Source organism: Panthera uncia, chromosome B1, assembly GCF_023721935.1.
Source record: "Panthera uncia isolate 11264 chromosome B1, Puncia_PCG_1.0, whole genome shotgun sequence".
NCBI lineage: Eukaryota > Metazoa > Chordata > Mammalia > Carnivora > Felidae > Panthera > Panthera uncia.
In genome coordinates, this window is record NC_064811.1 from 3,466,236 (window position 1) to 3,482,409 (window position 16,174).

Sequence of the window (16,174 nt, forward strand, 5' to 3'; positions counted from 1 at the left end):
AAATCAGGAATGTGGCAGAATTTGTAAGTTGTAAGATATTTTGTTGCCAAAGATTTAAAAAAAAAAAAAAAGGCTTGATTACGAATGTAACGAATCCAAGTTTTTCAGACGTACATATGAGCCCTTATGTGAGTGTATCGGGCAACTTCATCTAGCATTGTTTTTAGTCTGTAATTGGCATTGTTGTTGGACACTTCAGCATTGTGGGGAAGCACCGCGAGCAGTTGCCCCCGTTTTCCGTAAGCAAGGCCCCTGGAGGCGTGGAACCGAGCCCTTAACAGTGTCTTCACTTTTGTGCCATCCCGTGGGTGCTCCTTTAACGAAGCCTACTTTCTTGAGGTTTCAGTACCTGAGCCACCTGTCGAGGTGGGAAAAGGCGATAGGCAGTCTGAGGTCAAGGGCAGCCAGGCATTCCTGCCGTTCACATGAGTGAGCAGCGGGCATCAGTGCAAGCCTGATTTCAGCACCCAGTTTTTCTCGGGTCAGCACCCAGTTTTTCTCGGGCCTCCCTCTTCATCGGCCAGGCTGCCCTGGAAACTGCAGTACCTCCCAGTTTCTCTTGTTCTCCCCCTGCCTTTTCTTCCTCTCCACCAACCACTCTGTGCCTCTGAGCTCCCAGGCATGGCAGTGGGAGGAATACGGAGGCTAATAAAGCACAGCACCGGTCCTCAAAGAACCCACTTTTTATGACGGTGTACCGGTCACATAGCTCAGCAGACGTTTGTACAGATTATCTGTGACATGCCCGAGTACTGCGGTCAACGTGCAGATACAAGCTGGGGCACAGTGACTTCTCTGGGAAGAGCTGGGGCTCCACAGTCCAGTGGGAGAAGCAGACCTGGGTGTCATTTCAGTGCGGTGCAGTTAAGTGCCGCCACAGGTATGCAGGAGAGTTTGGGGGCCGGGTTGGTGCACGCAGTCCAGCATTTATTCTCCTGCGTGGCGCTTAGAGTTTATCGGGCAAGGCAGGCATTGGGATGTTTCTAAGTTGAAGGCAGTGAATTACCCCAAACCTGAAATCTGCAGAATGTTCCGGGCAGTTTGTAATTCCCCAAATCTGCATGTATCAGAACAGGTCCGTAATGTGTTGTGTTGGACCGCCATCCTTGCCTGTTGATTTGCCTGTTGGTTCGCCTGTTGATTCAAGTCCGTGTCCTCTTGCTGAATATGTCAACAGTGTGACCAACACTCTGCTGGGTATTCTCGCATCGACCACCGTATGGGTCTCCTGCGGCTGCTGTAACAAATTGCCACAACGTTAGTGGCTTCAAACTACACGAATTTGTCATTGTTCTGTAGGTTGAAAGTCTGCCTCTGGCTTCACCGGACAAAAAACAAGGCATTGGCAGGACTGTGTTCCTTCCTGGAGAATCTGGGGGAGAATTGCTTCCAAGCTCATTCAGATTATCGGCCGAATGTAGTTCCTGTTGGACTGAGGCCCCGTTTCCTTTCTGGCTGTCGGCCGGAGGGCCGCCCACGACTCCTAGAGGCCTCTTCTTTCTGGTCCTTGCACACAAACCCCTGAGCCCAGAACCAGTAAGGACCACTGAAGCCTGCCGCAACTCTGCCATATCTCTTCTCCTGCCTGGAGAAAGTTCTCTGCTTTTAAGGGTCCATGTGATTAGATGGGGCCCACCTAGGTAACCCAGGATAACCTCCCCATCTAAGGCCTGTAGCAAAGTCCCTTTGCCATGTAATGCGATCTAGTCACATTCCAGAGATTGGGTCATGGGCGTCTTTGGGGGCCATTACTCTGCCTCCCACAAGTAGCTGATCTAAGTATGACATCTGATCAAGTTGTTGTTATCCTAGTTAATATATAAGTTAACTAAGGCACCAGAATTTTAAGCAAATTGGCAGGGCTGTTAAGATTCCTAGTATATGACAGGACAATTCTTCTGACTCGCTGTTGTGCTGGGGGTGGGGTTTTTTGCATGAGAGACAGGTCAGTCAAAAGCCAAGAAACTTTTTTGCTTTGGAGTATTGAAGTGGTCCGCTCTAATTAGAGAAGTTTTGCCAAGAAGTCATTAGAGTAATTCCTCTATTAGAAAAACCACCCATGGGGTGCCTCTATGGCTCAGTTGATTAAGCATCCGACTCTTGGTTTCAGCTCAAGTCATGATTTCATGGTTTCGTGGGTTTGAGCCCTTTGTAGGTCTCTGCGGTGACAGTGCGGAGCCTGCTTGGGATTCTCTCTTTCTCTCTCTCTCTCTCTCTCTCTCTCTCTGTCTCTCTGCCCCTGCCCCACTTGGGCTGTCTCTCTCTCTCACAGTAAATAAATAAACTTAAAAAAAAAAAAAGGTACTCGTTGGGATGAGCACTGGGTGTTATATGTAAATGATGAATCCCTAAATTCTATTCTTGCAATCAGTATTACGCTCTGTTTTAACTATCTTGGATTCAAATAATAAAAAAAGAAAAAAGAAAAGCCACTCATGTGGGGCATTTGGGACCTTGTCTTTTCAAGGTTTACAGGAAGGACTGACCCCATGGGGTAGAGTGCATGAATCCACATCCATTTCTAGAATGGAAACAGCTGAGTCAACCCAACAGGGAGTCACATTCCTGAGTTTAAGAGTCTGTTTCACGGCTGAGGCAAAACCCAATAAACAACGTTTGCACTTGGATTGATAGTTGGGAATGAGGTGCCTTTTGTGGTCAGGGAAACAACTGGTGACAATCACCAGCGCGTACTCAAATGAGCATGACCGCATTTGATCGCGGAGGTGTTTTTAATGATTGTTTCATAAGGATGTTTTTTTCTTTTACGGTAAGTGACAAGCTCTGATTTGAAATAAGCTGCCTGTAAGAAAGAAGAATCTAGAATTCTAAGACTTTTAGGCTGGCCTTCAGGAACTCGGGAACGGCCTGTAATCCTGGGCAAACATTTTGTGTGTCTGTGCTTCCCGTGCGTGTTTAGCGGGGAGAGGAGTTCCAGTTTGCCATTCGAAGGGGTTGGGTTCCAGACCGTTGAAGAACGTATCGCTCAATGTGATACTGAGTATCAGATTTTGTTTAAAAATTTAATACTCATTTTGACCAAAGTTATCCAGGCTCATAGTTTTAAGAGTCAAAAGTTCTGCGAGACTTAGAACAAAAACACAGCCGTCACCTACTCCACCCTTCTCCACCCTGATTCCTGTTCCTCAGAGGCCATCATTTTAATGCTTCAGCTCTTTCTTCCAGATTGTGCGTGTGTGGAACATCCTACTACTTAGAAGCCAATTTGGGTCACTTATCCCACCCCTTCTTCCCACTGCCACCTCTTTCCGCCCTGTGCTCCCTGTGCGATTATGTCAAAGGTTCTGCTGAAGTATTCAGCAGCACTTATTACAACTGTGGAAACGTTACTCACAGCTGAGATGTTTAGTCTGTTTTGATTGCATTTCCTTTCTTTTTCCTAGAGTTTGTTTTGCTTAGTTTTTTTTTGTATCTGTGCTTTTATTCACCCCTCACCCCGGCAGTGTAAATCTCCTCTCAGTACATCCACAGGCACTGGGGAATCATCCATTTTATCCTTTTCTTAGGATAACTCTTCTGAACCTCCCATCCTGTTGCCTTTCCTCTCCAGTGGTTGCTTGCTAGGCCTGCTGCCACTGTCCTCTTAGACCTTCCCTGTCACCCTGAGAGAGAGCTCCTTTCACTCTCTGGGGTCAGGATCCCTCCTTTTTAAGTTTTGTCTCTTACTTTGGTTTCGCATATCCACCAGTAGCTGTCAAAAAATATACATACATACATACATACATACATACATACGTACATACAGAGTTGAGATCTTATATAATGTTGGAATATTTTCCTCTCCTCATTATATTTTCCTTTCCATGTTATTGGTCATTTGAGTATAGAGTTCTGGGCTAGAAAGCATTTTCCTGCAGAATTTTGAAGATAGTGCTCAGATCCAGCCTCCAATGTGATGGTCAGTGTGTCCAAAGCCTTTCCTTTGCATGTGACTCGCGTTTTCTTCTGCATGATCTTTTAGGCCTCTGTTCTTCCAGGTGTTTAGAAATTTTGTGATGGTAATGCCATGATGTGGGTCTTGTTTTTGTTCCTTGTGTCGGACACTTGGTGAGTCTGTCCCATCCGTGGATGCCTGTCCTTTATTCTGAGCATTGAACTCCTCTATAGGTCTGCGTTCTTCTGTTTCTTCACTTCTTTGTCTTTTGTTTTCCTTTTTTGGAAGATTTCTCAAACATTTTCTCTAAACTCTTCTATGAATTTTTCATTGTTACAATTTAAAAAAATTTTAAGAACTCCTTTGTAATTCCTGAAAAAAATATTTTATTTATTTATTTATTTATTTATTTAGAGAGGAGGGTCAGAAAGAGAGAGGAGAGAGAATCCTGAGCAGGCTCTATGCTGTCGGTGAAAACCCCAACCCAGGGCTTGAGCCCATGAAACTGTGAGTTGATGACCTGAGTTGAAATCAGGGGTTAGACACTTAACTGACTGAGCTGTCAGGTGCCCCTGTATATATTTTTTAAAGTCCCATCCTTTCTTGTTTCAAGGATGTGGTCAGATGTGGTTTTATTGTGTTCCTCATCCTGGAGGAAAGGTTTATTTTAAAAAACCTGTTTTTTAATGTTTATTTATTTTTGAGAGAGAGAGTCAGAGCATTAGTGGGATAAGGGCAGACAGAGAGAGAGAATCCGAAGCAGGCTCCAGGCTCTGAGCTGTCAGCGCAGAGCCCGACGCGGGGCTTGAACTCAATGAACCTGAGCCCAAGTCGGACGCTCAACCGACTGACCCACCCAGGCACCTCGAAAAGGTTTATTTTTAAATGGCTTCTCGGGGCGCCTGGGTGGCTCAGTCGGTTAAGCGTCCGACTTTGGCTCAGGTCATGATCTCGCAGTCCGTGGGTTTGAGCCCCACGTCGGGCTCTGTGCTGACAGCTCGGAGCCTGGAGCCTGCTTCGGATTCTGTGTCTCCCTCTTTCTCTGACCCTCCCCTGTTCATGCTCTGTCTCTCTCTGTCTCAAAAATAAATAAATGTTAAAAAAAAATGGCTTCTCAGTTGGATTATCTAACACAGCCTGAAATATTGGATAGTAGTTTCAAGAATTACCTTTCTGCCCATTATCCGTTTTCCAATATGGAAAAGAAGTGACCTTTCAATCCTTGGAGGTGTTAGAACATAGCTTTTGTATGTTTTCAAACACCCTCTTCCAACGTGTTTCTTCCCTGCCCATGTCATAGCTAAGTTGTGCCCTCGCTTTGTAAACCTCACGTTGTCCGCTCAGGTCTGTGTGCTGCTGCGTCAGTGAGTTCAGAGTTTGGAAATCCTTGTCTCCTTTTGCTTGAACAGGTGCATGCTAGTCGATCGCGCCCGTGCGTGTGGCATGCGGTGCCGCTGGAGGCAGATAGCTCCGAGGAAAGCTCCTTTGGGGGGTCAGTTTTTAATCATAAAAAATATTAAGAAAAGGCAAAAAGACGGAGTAGTAGTGATGGGTTCTTGTGCTGGACACTAGGTAATGGTGCCACAAAAACTAGGGTATTTTTAGCCACGGTGGGTGGAGTTAGGTTTGGGGCTGTCAGCCCGTGTGGAACGTTCTAGCAGGAGCTGTGTACAGAAATGGCTTCTTGGGAGCAGGACACAGGCCTCCTCGTGGGTGTTTGATGAAGACACGTGTAACAGATATCCAAAGAGAAAAGGGGAGTGCATTCGAAAATTGTTCTGGAATCCTGTATTTTGAATGACTCTTGAACAGTAAAGGATTTCTGGAACATTTACAGCAAGCAGTTCTCAGTTCCGGTCTGTGGAAACGAATGTGACGGTGACAACCAGGATGAATCTTGAGGACACGTGGCTTGGTATTTTCTCGTTAAAATCCCCTCTTCCCGATTAACTCAGATTTGTGTGTTAGGAGGTCATACGTCACTTGATGTTTTTCTCCAGATGGGTTATTTGGATTTTCCGGTTCTTGAAGAGTGGCCCTCTGTGTCAGTCTGCTCAGGCTGCTGTAGCAGAATACTGGAGACCGGGTGGCTGGCAAACAACGGAAATCGCTGTGCAGGCTAGAAGTCCAAGATCAGTGTGCTGGCAGATTCGGTGTCCAGCGTGGGCCCGCTTCCTGGCTTCCAGAGGGTGTCCTCTTGCCGTGTGTTCCTGTGGTGGAAGGGCACTGGGGCTCTCTGGGGTCCCCTCTGTAAGGGCACTGATCCCACTGAGGGGGGTCCACCCTCATGACCCAATTGCCTCCCCAAAGCCTTGCCTCCTAAGACCATTCATTTGGGGGTTCAGTTTCAACGTGGGAATTTTGAGGGAACCCCAACATTCGGTCTGCGGGACCCGCTGAGAAGCTCAGACGTACCGTATCTTTATGATGAGGCAGACGACAGGGGTGGAAAAGGAGACTGTAGTATTCATGTTAGAACTTCCGGATTCTGGAGTTCTGTGTCCCCTCCACCCTCACGACCGCCTCGGTTGGTTGAGTGCTTTCCGGGTCCCACGCACCTGCCTCTCGCTTCATCTCTGCGGCTACTCCGCGGGGTCGGCATGTCCAAATCTTGCAGGTGACATGAGATGAGACTCCTGGGGACTGCAGTTGTCAGCACTGTGTCGCCTCTTTTTCAGTTCTCGTGACGAGAAGAAAAGCTGGCAATGCTTCCCAAATGGTGATTCACGTGAACTCGGCTTATGGGGGTCACACCACAGTGCGTCAAATCCTCACGTTGTATACCTACAACCGGTACGCTGTTATGTGTCAGTTGTATCTCAGTTTAAAATTTTTTTTTATGTTTATTCATTTTTGAAAGAGAGAGAGCACAAGCAAGGGTGGGGCGGAGAGAGAGGGAGACACAGAATCCGAAGCAGGCTCCAGACTCCGAGCTGTCAGCACAGAGCCCGATGCGGGGCTCGAACTCACGGACCGTGAGATCATGACCTGAGCCGAAGTCGGGTGCTCAACCGACTGAGCCACCCTGGGGCCCCAGTTGTATCTCAGTTTAAAAACAAGAGGTGAGGAGACGTTGAATAACTCGCTCAAGATCACAGGGGAGGTGGGATTCGGACGCTAACGCCCAAGCCTGGGCTCTTGGCCGCCACACCGCACGGCCTCTGTATGTGCTGGGACTTTCTGGTGTCTCGGCACCGAGTTGACTGGTGTGCCCAGGGACTGTCACGATGGAGCTGTCCAGGGCGCAGCTCAATCGCTCACGGCGACTCCTGCCCGGAGGCCCAGTGGCTCTTGTCGCCTTTGACCTGCAGGACGCCCGCCCCTCATGGTGCTGCAGGTCGTCCGTGTCCGTGCTCCCTGCAGTCCCTCCCTCAGCCGTGTGGCAGGTAGGGCACCTGTCTGTGGGGAGGATCCCAGCCCCGGTGGCCCTTACGGTGGCACGGGGCGCGTGGCAGACGCTGGCAGAGGCAGGAACCAGATGCTTCGGGCTGCAGGGGGCGGATGGGAGGGCACAGGATGCGGTTCTGAGGTGGGCCGCGGAGCAGGAGTGGGACTCCCACAGTGGCACCGAGCAGCCGAGGCTCTCAGCTCTGCGAAGATTCCAGCCGGCCGGGCCCACTTGGGTGGCTTTTCCTGAGTTCTCTGCGTGCTTAGTGCAGGGAGGAAGTTATCACGGCAAAGGAGTCCTCCGGACGCCGTGACCGCATTTAGAGTTTTCGATGTTCAGCCCGTTGGGCCGGCCTGGGCCGGGAGACAAGAGCCTGTGCCTCCCTCCTCGTTGGACACCTGTCCGGCGAGGCCCAGTCGGGTGTCACCACGCCTGTGCCCCCGATGCCAGCCGCGCCTGTATTTGGGGAGTACGAAGGGAGCTGCTGTTCAGCGCGTGGAGAACATCGCACGTGGCACTTAGTCCGTCCTCTGGGTGAGACAGCCTCACGGATCCAAAGGGTTCTTGCTGATCCACACCCTGCCTCCTCGACGCCGAACCCTCCGTCGTCCCGCCGCGGAGGGCACTTCTGAAGCCTCCGAACGCTGGCAGTCTGTCCGCTGCCTGCCGAGCTCGGGGAGAGCCGTGGGGGTGATGGCAGAGACCCAGGCCCCCAGACCCGGGCTGGCTTTCTGGCTCTGCCGCTCAGGTACTGGCCGTGTGGAATCTGGGGCTCGTCGGGGACTTCTGTGAGCCTCCCGGACCACGTGGAAACACCCCTGCCTGGAAAGGGAAGCGGGGGTGCGGGGCGACGACCACCGGGAGCTTGGTGTGGGCCAGGCGTGCGGCGAGCGCCGAGCGGGATGGGACCGATCGGCGTTACCGGCTGTCGTCACGGCTCGCCTCCGGTGGGAAGGGGTGAGGAGCGTCACCCAGCCTGGGTCCTTGTGGCAGCGGTGAGGGCTGGGAGCCTGCCACCTGGGGCGTGTTGCCGTCGGCAGCGAGATTTGGAGCGCTGCTGTGCAGCCACGTGCCGGCCCCCTCAGGGCCGCCTGGGCCGGTGCGGCGGGGACCGGGGGAGTTGCCGTGCCGCCGAGGCTGCCCGGGGCCACCGGGGCCGGCGCGTGGGTGCTGCGGGAGGAGGGGCTGTGTGGCCGAGTGCCCGGGTCCTAGCTCCGCACGGAAGGCACTCGGAACGGTGTGGCCGATGCAAGTTTTGTTGTTGGTGCCGAAGAGGAGTTGAGAAGGCGTTACTAGGGCCGCGTCCGAGTTGCTGAAGTGGAAGTAAGGGCCGACGTGGGAAAATCACCTCCCGGTGACGGGCCGGGGAGTGTGAGTTGGAAGGACCTACGCCTAAGCTGAAGAGTGGAAACAAATGTTGTCCTTTGGTGACCCTCCGTGAGTCTGGACGCCACTGCACGTCGCTGAATGAAAGGCGCCGGGGCGCGGGGTCACCAGCCTCGTCCCGAGGCGTCTGCTGCTCTGTCTGGGGGAGAGGCGGCCGGGGCGACGGTGCCCACAGCTGGGACCAAGTGTGAGCTACTGTGAATGCAGCGTCCCCTTTGATACAAGCCTAGCGGTAAATACGAGTTGTATTACACGTGAAGACACAGGCGTAGAGGTATCGGGAGGTTTTCAAGGTCACACGGTTGTGAGTGGAAAAATGAAAGGCTCGCGAACTGTGGGGTTTCCCCCCAAAGCCCTCGAACTTTCCTTAACACTTGGTCGTTCCCTGGCCGTGCGGCAGCGACTGAGAACTCCAACACGTGGGGCTTTGCGGCAAGGACCGGGGGGATATGACGATGTCTGCAGACCTGGGATATGCCGCAGTGGGCTTCTAAGTTACAGAGTGCCCACCTGGAGAGAAACCCCTGCTTTTAGACCTTTTTGTGTGGAAACAGATGAAGACCAAACATGAGAAAGGCAAAAGCTGTTGATTCAGCGCTGGCTGGAGCAGGGGGTCAGCCACCCACACTTGTGTTTGGAGGCAGGCAGAGCAGTGGGGGAGCTTCCCAGAGGAGGAAAGGGCGCTCGGGTGGGCCTGATGGGGACTGGGGAGGCCAGAGAGGCTGGGGAGGCCGGGGAGGGGAGGCCAGGGGGGCTGGGGTTGCTCAGGAGGCTGGGGAGGCCCACTGGAAGGGGGCGTCCATGCGGCTGGTCAGGGGAGCGGGTGTGGCTTTCTCGGGTCGGTCCTGAGTCTGAAGCAGGACAGAAATTAGGGAAGCTGTCCGTTATCGACCAAGTCCTGGCCGAAGGTCACAGGGGTCATTGTTTGGGTTCCTGGACTGTGATTAGAGACAGCAATCTGACTTCCTGCAGATCTGACTTACAGCTCCCTGGGTGGGTCACTGTGGGTAAGGGACTAGTTTCCTGGGTGGGTCACTGTGGGTCCGGGGGTAGGTTGTTGTGGGTGAGGGGCCGGCTCCCTGGGCGGGTTGCATTGGACTGTGGGTCAGAGTCGAGTGTATACGTGGCCTGGCCCCTTGTCTTTTTGTAGATTCAGTCTCTCATCTTTCTCTTGAGGGTAACAATATGAAATGACAGATGTGTTGGGAATTCTGTAACAATCGTATGGTCTCTGGAAGTTTTTCACACAGACATTTAAATCAGCGACTGTGCACTCTGGGGCCATCACCTCGGAGATTTAAAAGGCTTCAGTAATATTCCCTTGGTATCACTACGCTTTTCATTCATTGTTATGAAAGTCTGCCTTTGTCCACAGCTGGCTCTTGACTGTCCATTTTGTGGTGGACCCACATCCCTGCGGATGTCATCTTTTGTGCCCTTCACCGTTGGTCTTAGCTTGTCCACCTGGCCAGTGAAGTTTAGTTTTCTTTTTTTTTTTTTTTTTTTTTTTTGAAGTTTAGTTTTCTAACCTTTGTTGGTACTAAAGTAGGGAACTGTGGGTCAGCTCACTGACTGCACTGGCAAACTGGGAAGCGGGGAGAAGCTATCGTGGTTTTTGGTGGTAAAGCCGGGAGTAAAAGTCTGTGTACCTGCCACGGTGTGACTGAGGGAAGGCTAAATGTGCAATCTGCGGTGAAATAGTTTTCCTTTAAATGTTTCTTCATTCATTTTTGTAAAAAAAATTCTTTTAACGTTTATTTTTTTGAGACAGAGAGAGACAGAGCATGAACGGGGGAGGGTCAGAGAGAGAGAGGGAGACACAGAATCTGAAACAGGCTCCAGGCTCTGCACTGTCAGCACAGAGCCCGACACGGGGCTTGAACTCACGGACCGCGAGATCATGACCTGAGCCGAAGTCGGGCGCTCAACCGACTGAGCCACCCAGGCGCCCCTTCTTCATTCATTTTGAGAGACGGTGAGAGTGCGAGCAGGGGAGGGGCAGAGAGAGAGCGAGAGAGGGCATCCCAAGCAGGCTCCACGTTTAGCACAGAGCTTGGTACAGGACAGGGCTTGATCTCACAGCTGAGAGATTATGACCTGAGCTGAGGTCAAGAGTTGGACGCTTAACCAACTGAGCCACCCAGGCACCGCCCCCTACCCCCCGCCAAAATGAAATCGTTTTATAACTGATTTTCATTTATCTCTGCTTCTCGTTCTTTTTATAACAGGAATTTTATAATTTTTTTTAACGTTTATTTATTATTGAGAGAGAGACACAGAGCAAGAGCGGGGGGGTGGGGAGGGGTGGGGCAGAGAGAGAGGGAGACACAGAATCCAAAGTGGGTTCCAGGCTCTGAGCTGTCAGCACAGAGTCTGATGCGGGCCTCAAACCCACAAACCGCGAGATCATGACACTGAGCTGAAGTCGGACGCTCAACCGGCTGAGCCCCCCAGGTGCCCCTTATCACAGGAATTTTAAATTGGCCTTTATGGTTATCATCAATGTAAACGATATTAACTTATTTACATATAATTTACCTTTTTTCCTATTCATTTGCTGTTTTCCACATGATCGAAAGGATGTTGTTACGGGCCCCCCAGATTCACGTGGTGAAGCCACATGACTGCCAATGTGGTGGGAGTAGAAGTGAGTCTTTCAGAGGTAGATAGGGTTAGACGAGGTCGTGAGGACAGGGCCCGGTCCGATGAGATGAGGGTCCTTGTAAGAAGAGACAGCGGGGAGCTCGCGTGCTGTCCCCACGATGAACCCACAGCGAGGAGACTTGCCAGGATCTGCATCGACAGGCACCTTGATCTTGGACTTCCAGCCCCCTGAACTGTGAGAAATACGTTCCTGTCGGTCATGCCCCCAGTCTGCAGTATTTTGTTACCGTGGGCCAAGATGGTTAACACAGACATGGTTCTCGAATGCTGCGGCCTGTATTTAAGTTGGCAGTCAGTGCTATAGAAATAAATGCCTGGTGCTTGTACGCAGAGAGCACTGTGATTCCAGGGCCAGTACCCTCGGTCAGTCTCCCAGTTGTGTCTTGTCTGTATTAGGATAGCTTCCTAAGCCCTCTCCAGCCTATCATATGTCTGGATGAAATCACATACGGTATCCTGCTCTTAGCGTTCCACGTCTGTACAAACCCCCTTTGTGGTCTTCCGTCGTTAAGACGCGCAGATTCCTTGGCTTGGCATTCAAGGCCTTCATGATCTAGGTGCAGTCTACAAATGTGGGCTTGTCTCTCTCTCACTGTCACCGACCTTACACTCCAGCTCGTTGCGTAAGCCCTTTCCCGAAGCCCCGCGTGAGAGCTCCGCTTACGGTTCGTGCTTTCCCGCCTCCTCTGTGTTCTGCTGCCTCTTCCCGCCTTGTCATCCTTTGAGCTGTGAACGGCTGCCTTTCCTTGACCGCTTCTCTGACACCCCGATTAAAATTGCGCCGTCATTTTGTTCCTTATTTAATCAACACGACGATCCCGTGGGGTCACTATTCGTAGTCACCTTAATTGCTCTTGTAGTCAAGTCAAAAATGCTTGCTTTAGTCCTGGATTTTGAATGTGTTGAACAGGCAGCGGGGCGGCGTTCAGAAGGGGCCCCGCTCCAGTCCCCCATCCGCCTCCTGTAACCGCGTGACCTGCTACGTTTGCACCCTCGCGAGGTTGTCTGAGCACAGCCAAGCATTGATGGAGAATTGTGTCCTCTTTTAAAACCACGGATGTAGGTGTAACCTAAACACTATTTCCTGCCAGTTCCCTACTGCTGGACGTTTAGGTGCTTCCCAGTCTCTTGGAAGAAGAAGCAGTGGGTCTTCTTACTGCTGGATCGAGGGGCGTGCACACCTGGGGTCGTGACTGGTGGTGCTGTGTTCCCTTTCATCAGGGTTGGGCCGTGTTACCCTCGCCCTGTTGGTGTTTGAGAGTGCCTGTCTTCCACACCCTTGACAATGCGGTATGTTCTCAAATGTCTGTTCCTTGCCAATCTCATAGCTAGGTTAAAAAAAAAAAAAAAAAAAAAAATTGGGCCTATTTTAAAGAGTAGGGAACCGAAGCCTAGAGAGGTGAGGTAGGTAATTTGTCTGGTCTCATATAGGTGGGTAAGCCGTGACCTGAACTTAAGCCTTCTAAATTTCCAAATTTGTTTGCTTTTGCGGCAGGCTGGCATAAAATATATATCGCCTTTCACAAGTTAATAATTATGTGCCACTGTTTAGTCCTCCTCCTGGATTATAAGCCATGTGTGTGCATGCACGCAGAAGGGAATTTTCAGAGTGAGAGAATTTTTTCGTTGAGTCTAGTCGAAAGGCAGTGCAGGTGGGAAAATAATGTAGGTTTTTCTGCTTTTAAATCTCAAAGCATATCTAAATTGTCTTGACTCTTCAAACCATTTGATACAGATTTGTTCTAAGGGAGAAGTCTAGGCCCTTTTTCTTTTAGGGATTGTGGCTTTCTTGATAAGAGAAAGGAAACCTTGCTAGGAACCCTCTCAATTTGTAGACGTTGTCTGTGTTAATTGTATTTGCCATGTGACTTACAAGATTGTTTTGGGAAGCAGGTACGTTGAACAATCAAATCTGCTTCCTTGATAATTAAATTCGTTTTTCTTCTTTCCTTTATCCAGTGTAGTGACAGCATGAAATCTGTGTATAAAGCCAAAGCCACTGGGTTTTGCTGACATCCAGAGAAGGGTGACTCCCCCCACCCCCAAACATGGACCACCGCATACCACACTCTGAGTTTCTTCATACCAGAACGATTTTGCATAATAATCGTGGTATCGTCACACTTCCCAGATATGTGAACTGAGTGTGTGTGTGTGTGTGTGTGTGTGTAATTCCCATAGGTATGGTGTGTATGTGTGTGTAGAAACGTACATTCATTTTTGTGGTGGGAATCAAATGGTACCATTTATTTATTTTTTTTTTAATTTTTTTTTTAAATGGTACCATTTAAAATGGCCTTTCCGACAAATTCCAGAGAGCCCTCTCACCCCACAAGTTCGGAGGTTGTAGGTGCACGGGTAACGTGGACGCAGCCTGTCTGCTGGCCCTGCGCCTCGACGACCCTGTTTCCGGTGTTGCGGATCTGTTCCGAATTTGCTCATCAGACTTCATGCTTCCCCTCAGGGGGATTGTTTCGTTTTGTCTTGCTTTTTGTGTGCTCTGATGACGGACTCATGGTAGTCTGTGAATTCCCTTCCCTCTCAGCTGCCTTCTCTGTCCGATGGATCGGCAGGAAGTCGCCTCCGAATGTCCTGCTTCTCCAGCAGCCGGTGTTCGGGACTCTGGGCCGCGCAGTCCCAGAGGGAGCGTACTTACCCTCTGGACGTTCAGCGCTTTCGGGGCGAGCCAAACCTAGGAGTAGTTTTTGTGGGACTGGGTGCCAGCACCCGTCTGGGGGTCGGGAGACCTGGCCTCGTCCTGCCGCAGGCGGTGACCCGCCGAGTCACCAGAGACGCGCCGTGTCCGCTCCCGGGAGAGTGAGGATGGTGTTTGCCGAGCTGCCTCCCGGCGTGGTGACTCCCCGACCCGCTGTCTGCACTGTGCCAAGCGCGGTGGAAATGAGCGCGCGTGAGGCGCCTTTGTGACCACGGGGCGTTGCGGTCCAATTTCAGATGCCAAGGGACGGGCCGCCCGCGCTGGGCACGGGCGCACGCTGGTGGAGTTTGGAAGGGCGGTTCCAGATCCCGCAGGGTGGTTGACGGGACCCCAACCCCCCCGCCCCGACCACGCCGGGGGAGACGCGTGCAAAAAGCTGAGCTCGCGTAGAAAATTCGCAACGTCCGAGTCTTGGATTATCGCCCGAGAGAGAAGGTGGAGGGACGGTGCTCTGTGTTCAAAGGAAGTTGTGCTGTGGCTCCCGGGCGCTCGTCACGCCTGGGCCCGACACCCGGGTTCGCTCGGCTTCACTGCGCCCTCCTGATGCAGCCCGCTCCTTCGAAGGGTGGCGGGCAATCCCTTTGACGAACTTTACAGGGGGCAAAGATGCTCACTGAGGATAATCCCGATAGTTCCGTGAGAAGGAGAGCGAAAGGTGGATGCTTCTTCCTCACAGCCTTTGGGGTAATAACCACGAGTAGCATTTGGGGTATTTCCTCCCGGACCTTCTCCAGCGTACGTGCAAATACAAGCGTGCCTCTTGGAGGCATTTGTAAAAAGAAATAGCGAGCACCTGACACACGCTGTTCACACCTCCACCCCAGTGGTCGCGGGGCCGTCCTTCTGTGATGATGCCTGCAGATCGGATAGACTCTCTTGCCCTTGGAGCGCTGGCCGGTAACCACTAATGATAACGACCTTTCCTGGGTGTCTGTCGGGTGCCTGGCCCTGGACGCCGAGCTTGTTTCACGAGTTGGGTCACGTGGTTTTTCACGACAGCCCTGTGGGTGCGCGTGGCTATCGTCAGCCTTTGTCATTTTACAGACGAGAAAACCAGAGTAGAGAGAGGCATAGCTGCCTGCCCCAGCTCGTGGCCTCATTTCCAAGAGGGAACGCTTTTGAAAAGGCTCCCGTTAAGTTAAAGCGGTTGCCGTTTACTCATTTCAGGGAACATTCGCTGACTGCATCCTGTGCGGGGTGCCTTCCGAGGAGCGGCTCCTGAAAGCGTGTTTGGGACGGGGGGGGGGAGGGGAGAGCCCGCCGGGGGCACGGGGCCCCACAGGTGCAGGGAGGGACGGGCCCTGTCAGGGAGAAGGGGTGCAGAGGGGAGGTCTCTGGGTGGTCCTCGGGACGGCCAATTCTGCCACATTCTGCCCAGGTCTTGTACGATTTTCAGAGATTCCGTTTGGGTCCTTACGATAGCTCACCCGACACCGAGTGGCTGTGATTTCAAACCGCCTGAGTCAAGGTCAGTGCTAATGCCCCTCTGGTGGGGGAACTGTTACCCCAACCTTGTGGGAGTCACCCGGGACTAGACTGTTTGCCTACAAGTGGCTAAGTGGGTTTGATGCCTGTTACGGTGGGTTAGACTTTCCTGCTCTCTCGCACTTGGAAGACATTTCACTCGTCTGTGGGTTTTGCTGAGGGGCCGTGGGGTTAGGCTAGCAGGGCTCTGACGTTTGTGGGTTGATACACATGTTTTGCCAGCGCAGCGAGAAAGCATCATGGAATGTGGAAAGAGACAGGACAGAGCAGGGGACACGGGCTGGGGGTCCCCGTGACTGGGGTGTAAATGTTTCTGTGACCGGGCAGCATCTGATTTGTGCCCACGCTGTTGGCTTTCCGCTAGGCACTTTCTCTGCTATTTTGGCCAGTTTTATTTGGGTGTCTCCTGTGCAGAAGGCATGACCTCAGCCTCTGCCACCAAGTATTTATAGCAGTTGGTACCTCCTATGTGGGTCACTTTCTCTGCTGTGGTTTCTTTAAGGAAATTGTAGCTCTCTTACCCAAAAGCACACCCCGCCCGCCCATTTCAAGGTGTCAGCCTTGAACCCATTTCTGAACACCTGGGGAGAGGCTGTCCTGAGTCGGGGCGGGGGGAGGGGGAGGCACCTGCCCGCTCCGA

General features: G+C 51.8%; 1 protein-coding gene across 4 annotated transcripts in view; it reads left to right on the forward strand.

The window, feature by feature from the left end:
• AFAP1 (actin filament associated protein 1) overlaps positions 1–16,174 on the forward strand; it is a 142,714-nt gene that overhangs the window by 4,667 nt on the left and 121,873 nt on the right. The window contains exon 1 of one of the 4 annotated variants that reach the window (XM_049630238.1): positions 6,309–6,688. The exons of 1 other annotated variant lie outside the window; for it this stretch is intronic. In XM_049630238.1, the coding sequence (XP_049486195.1) occupies positions 6,612–6,688 (77 nt within the window). In that variant the 5' untranslated portion in view covers positions 6,309–6,611. Of the gene's footprint in view, positions 1–6,308; positions 6,689–16,174 lie in introns of those variants that run through there. 2 more of the 4 variants (XM_049630237.1, XM_049630240.1) reach the window with 2 other exon arrangements.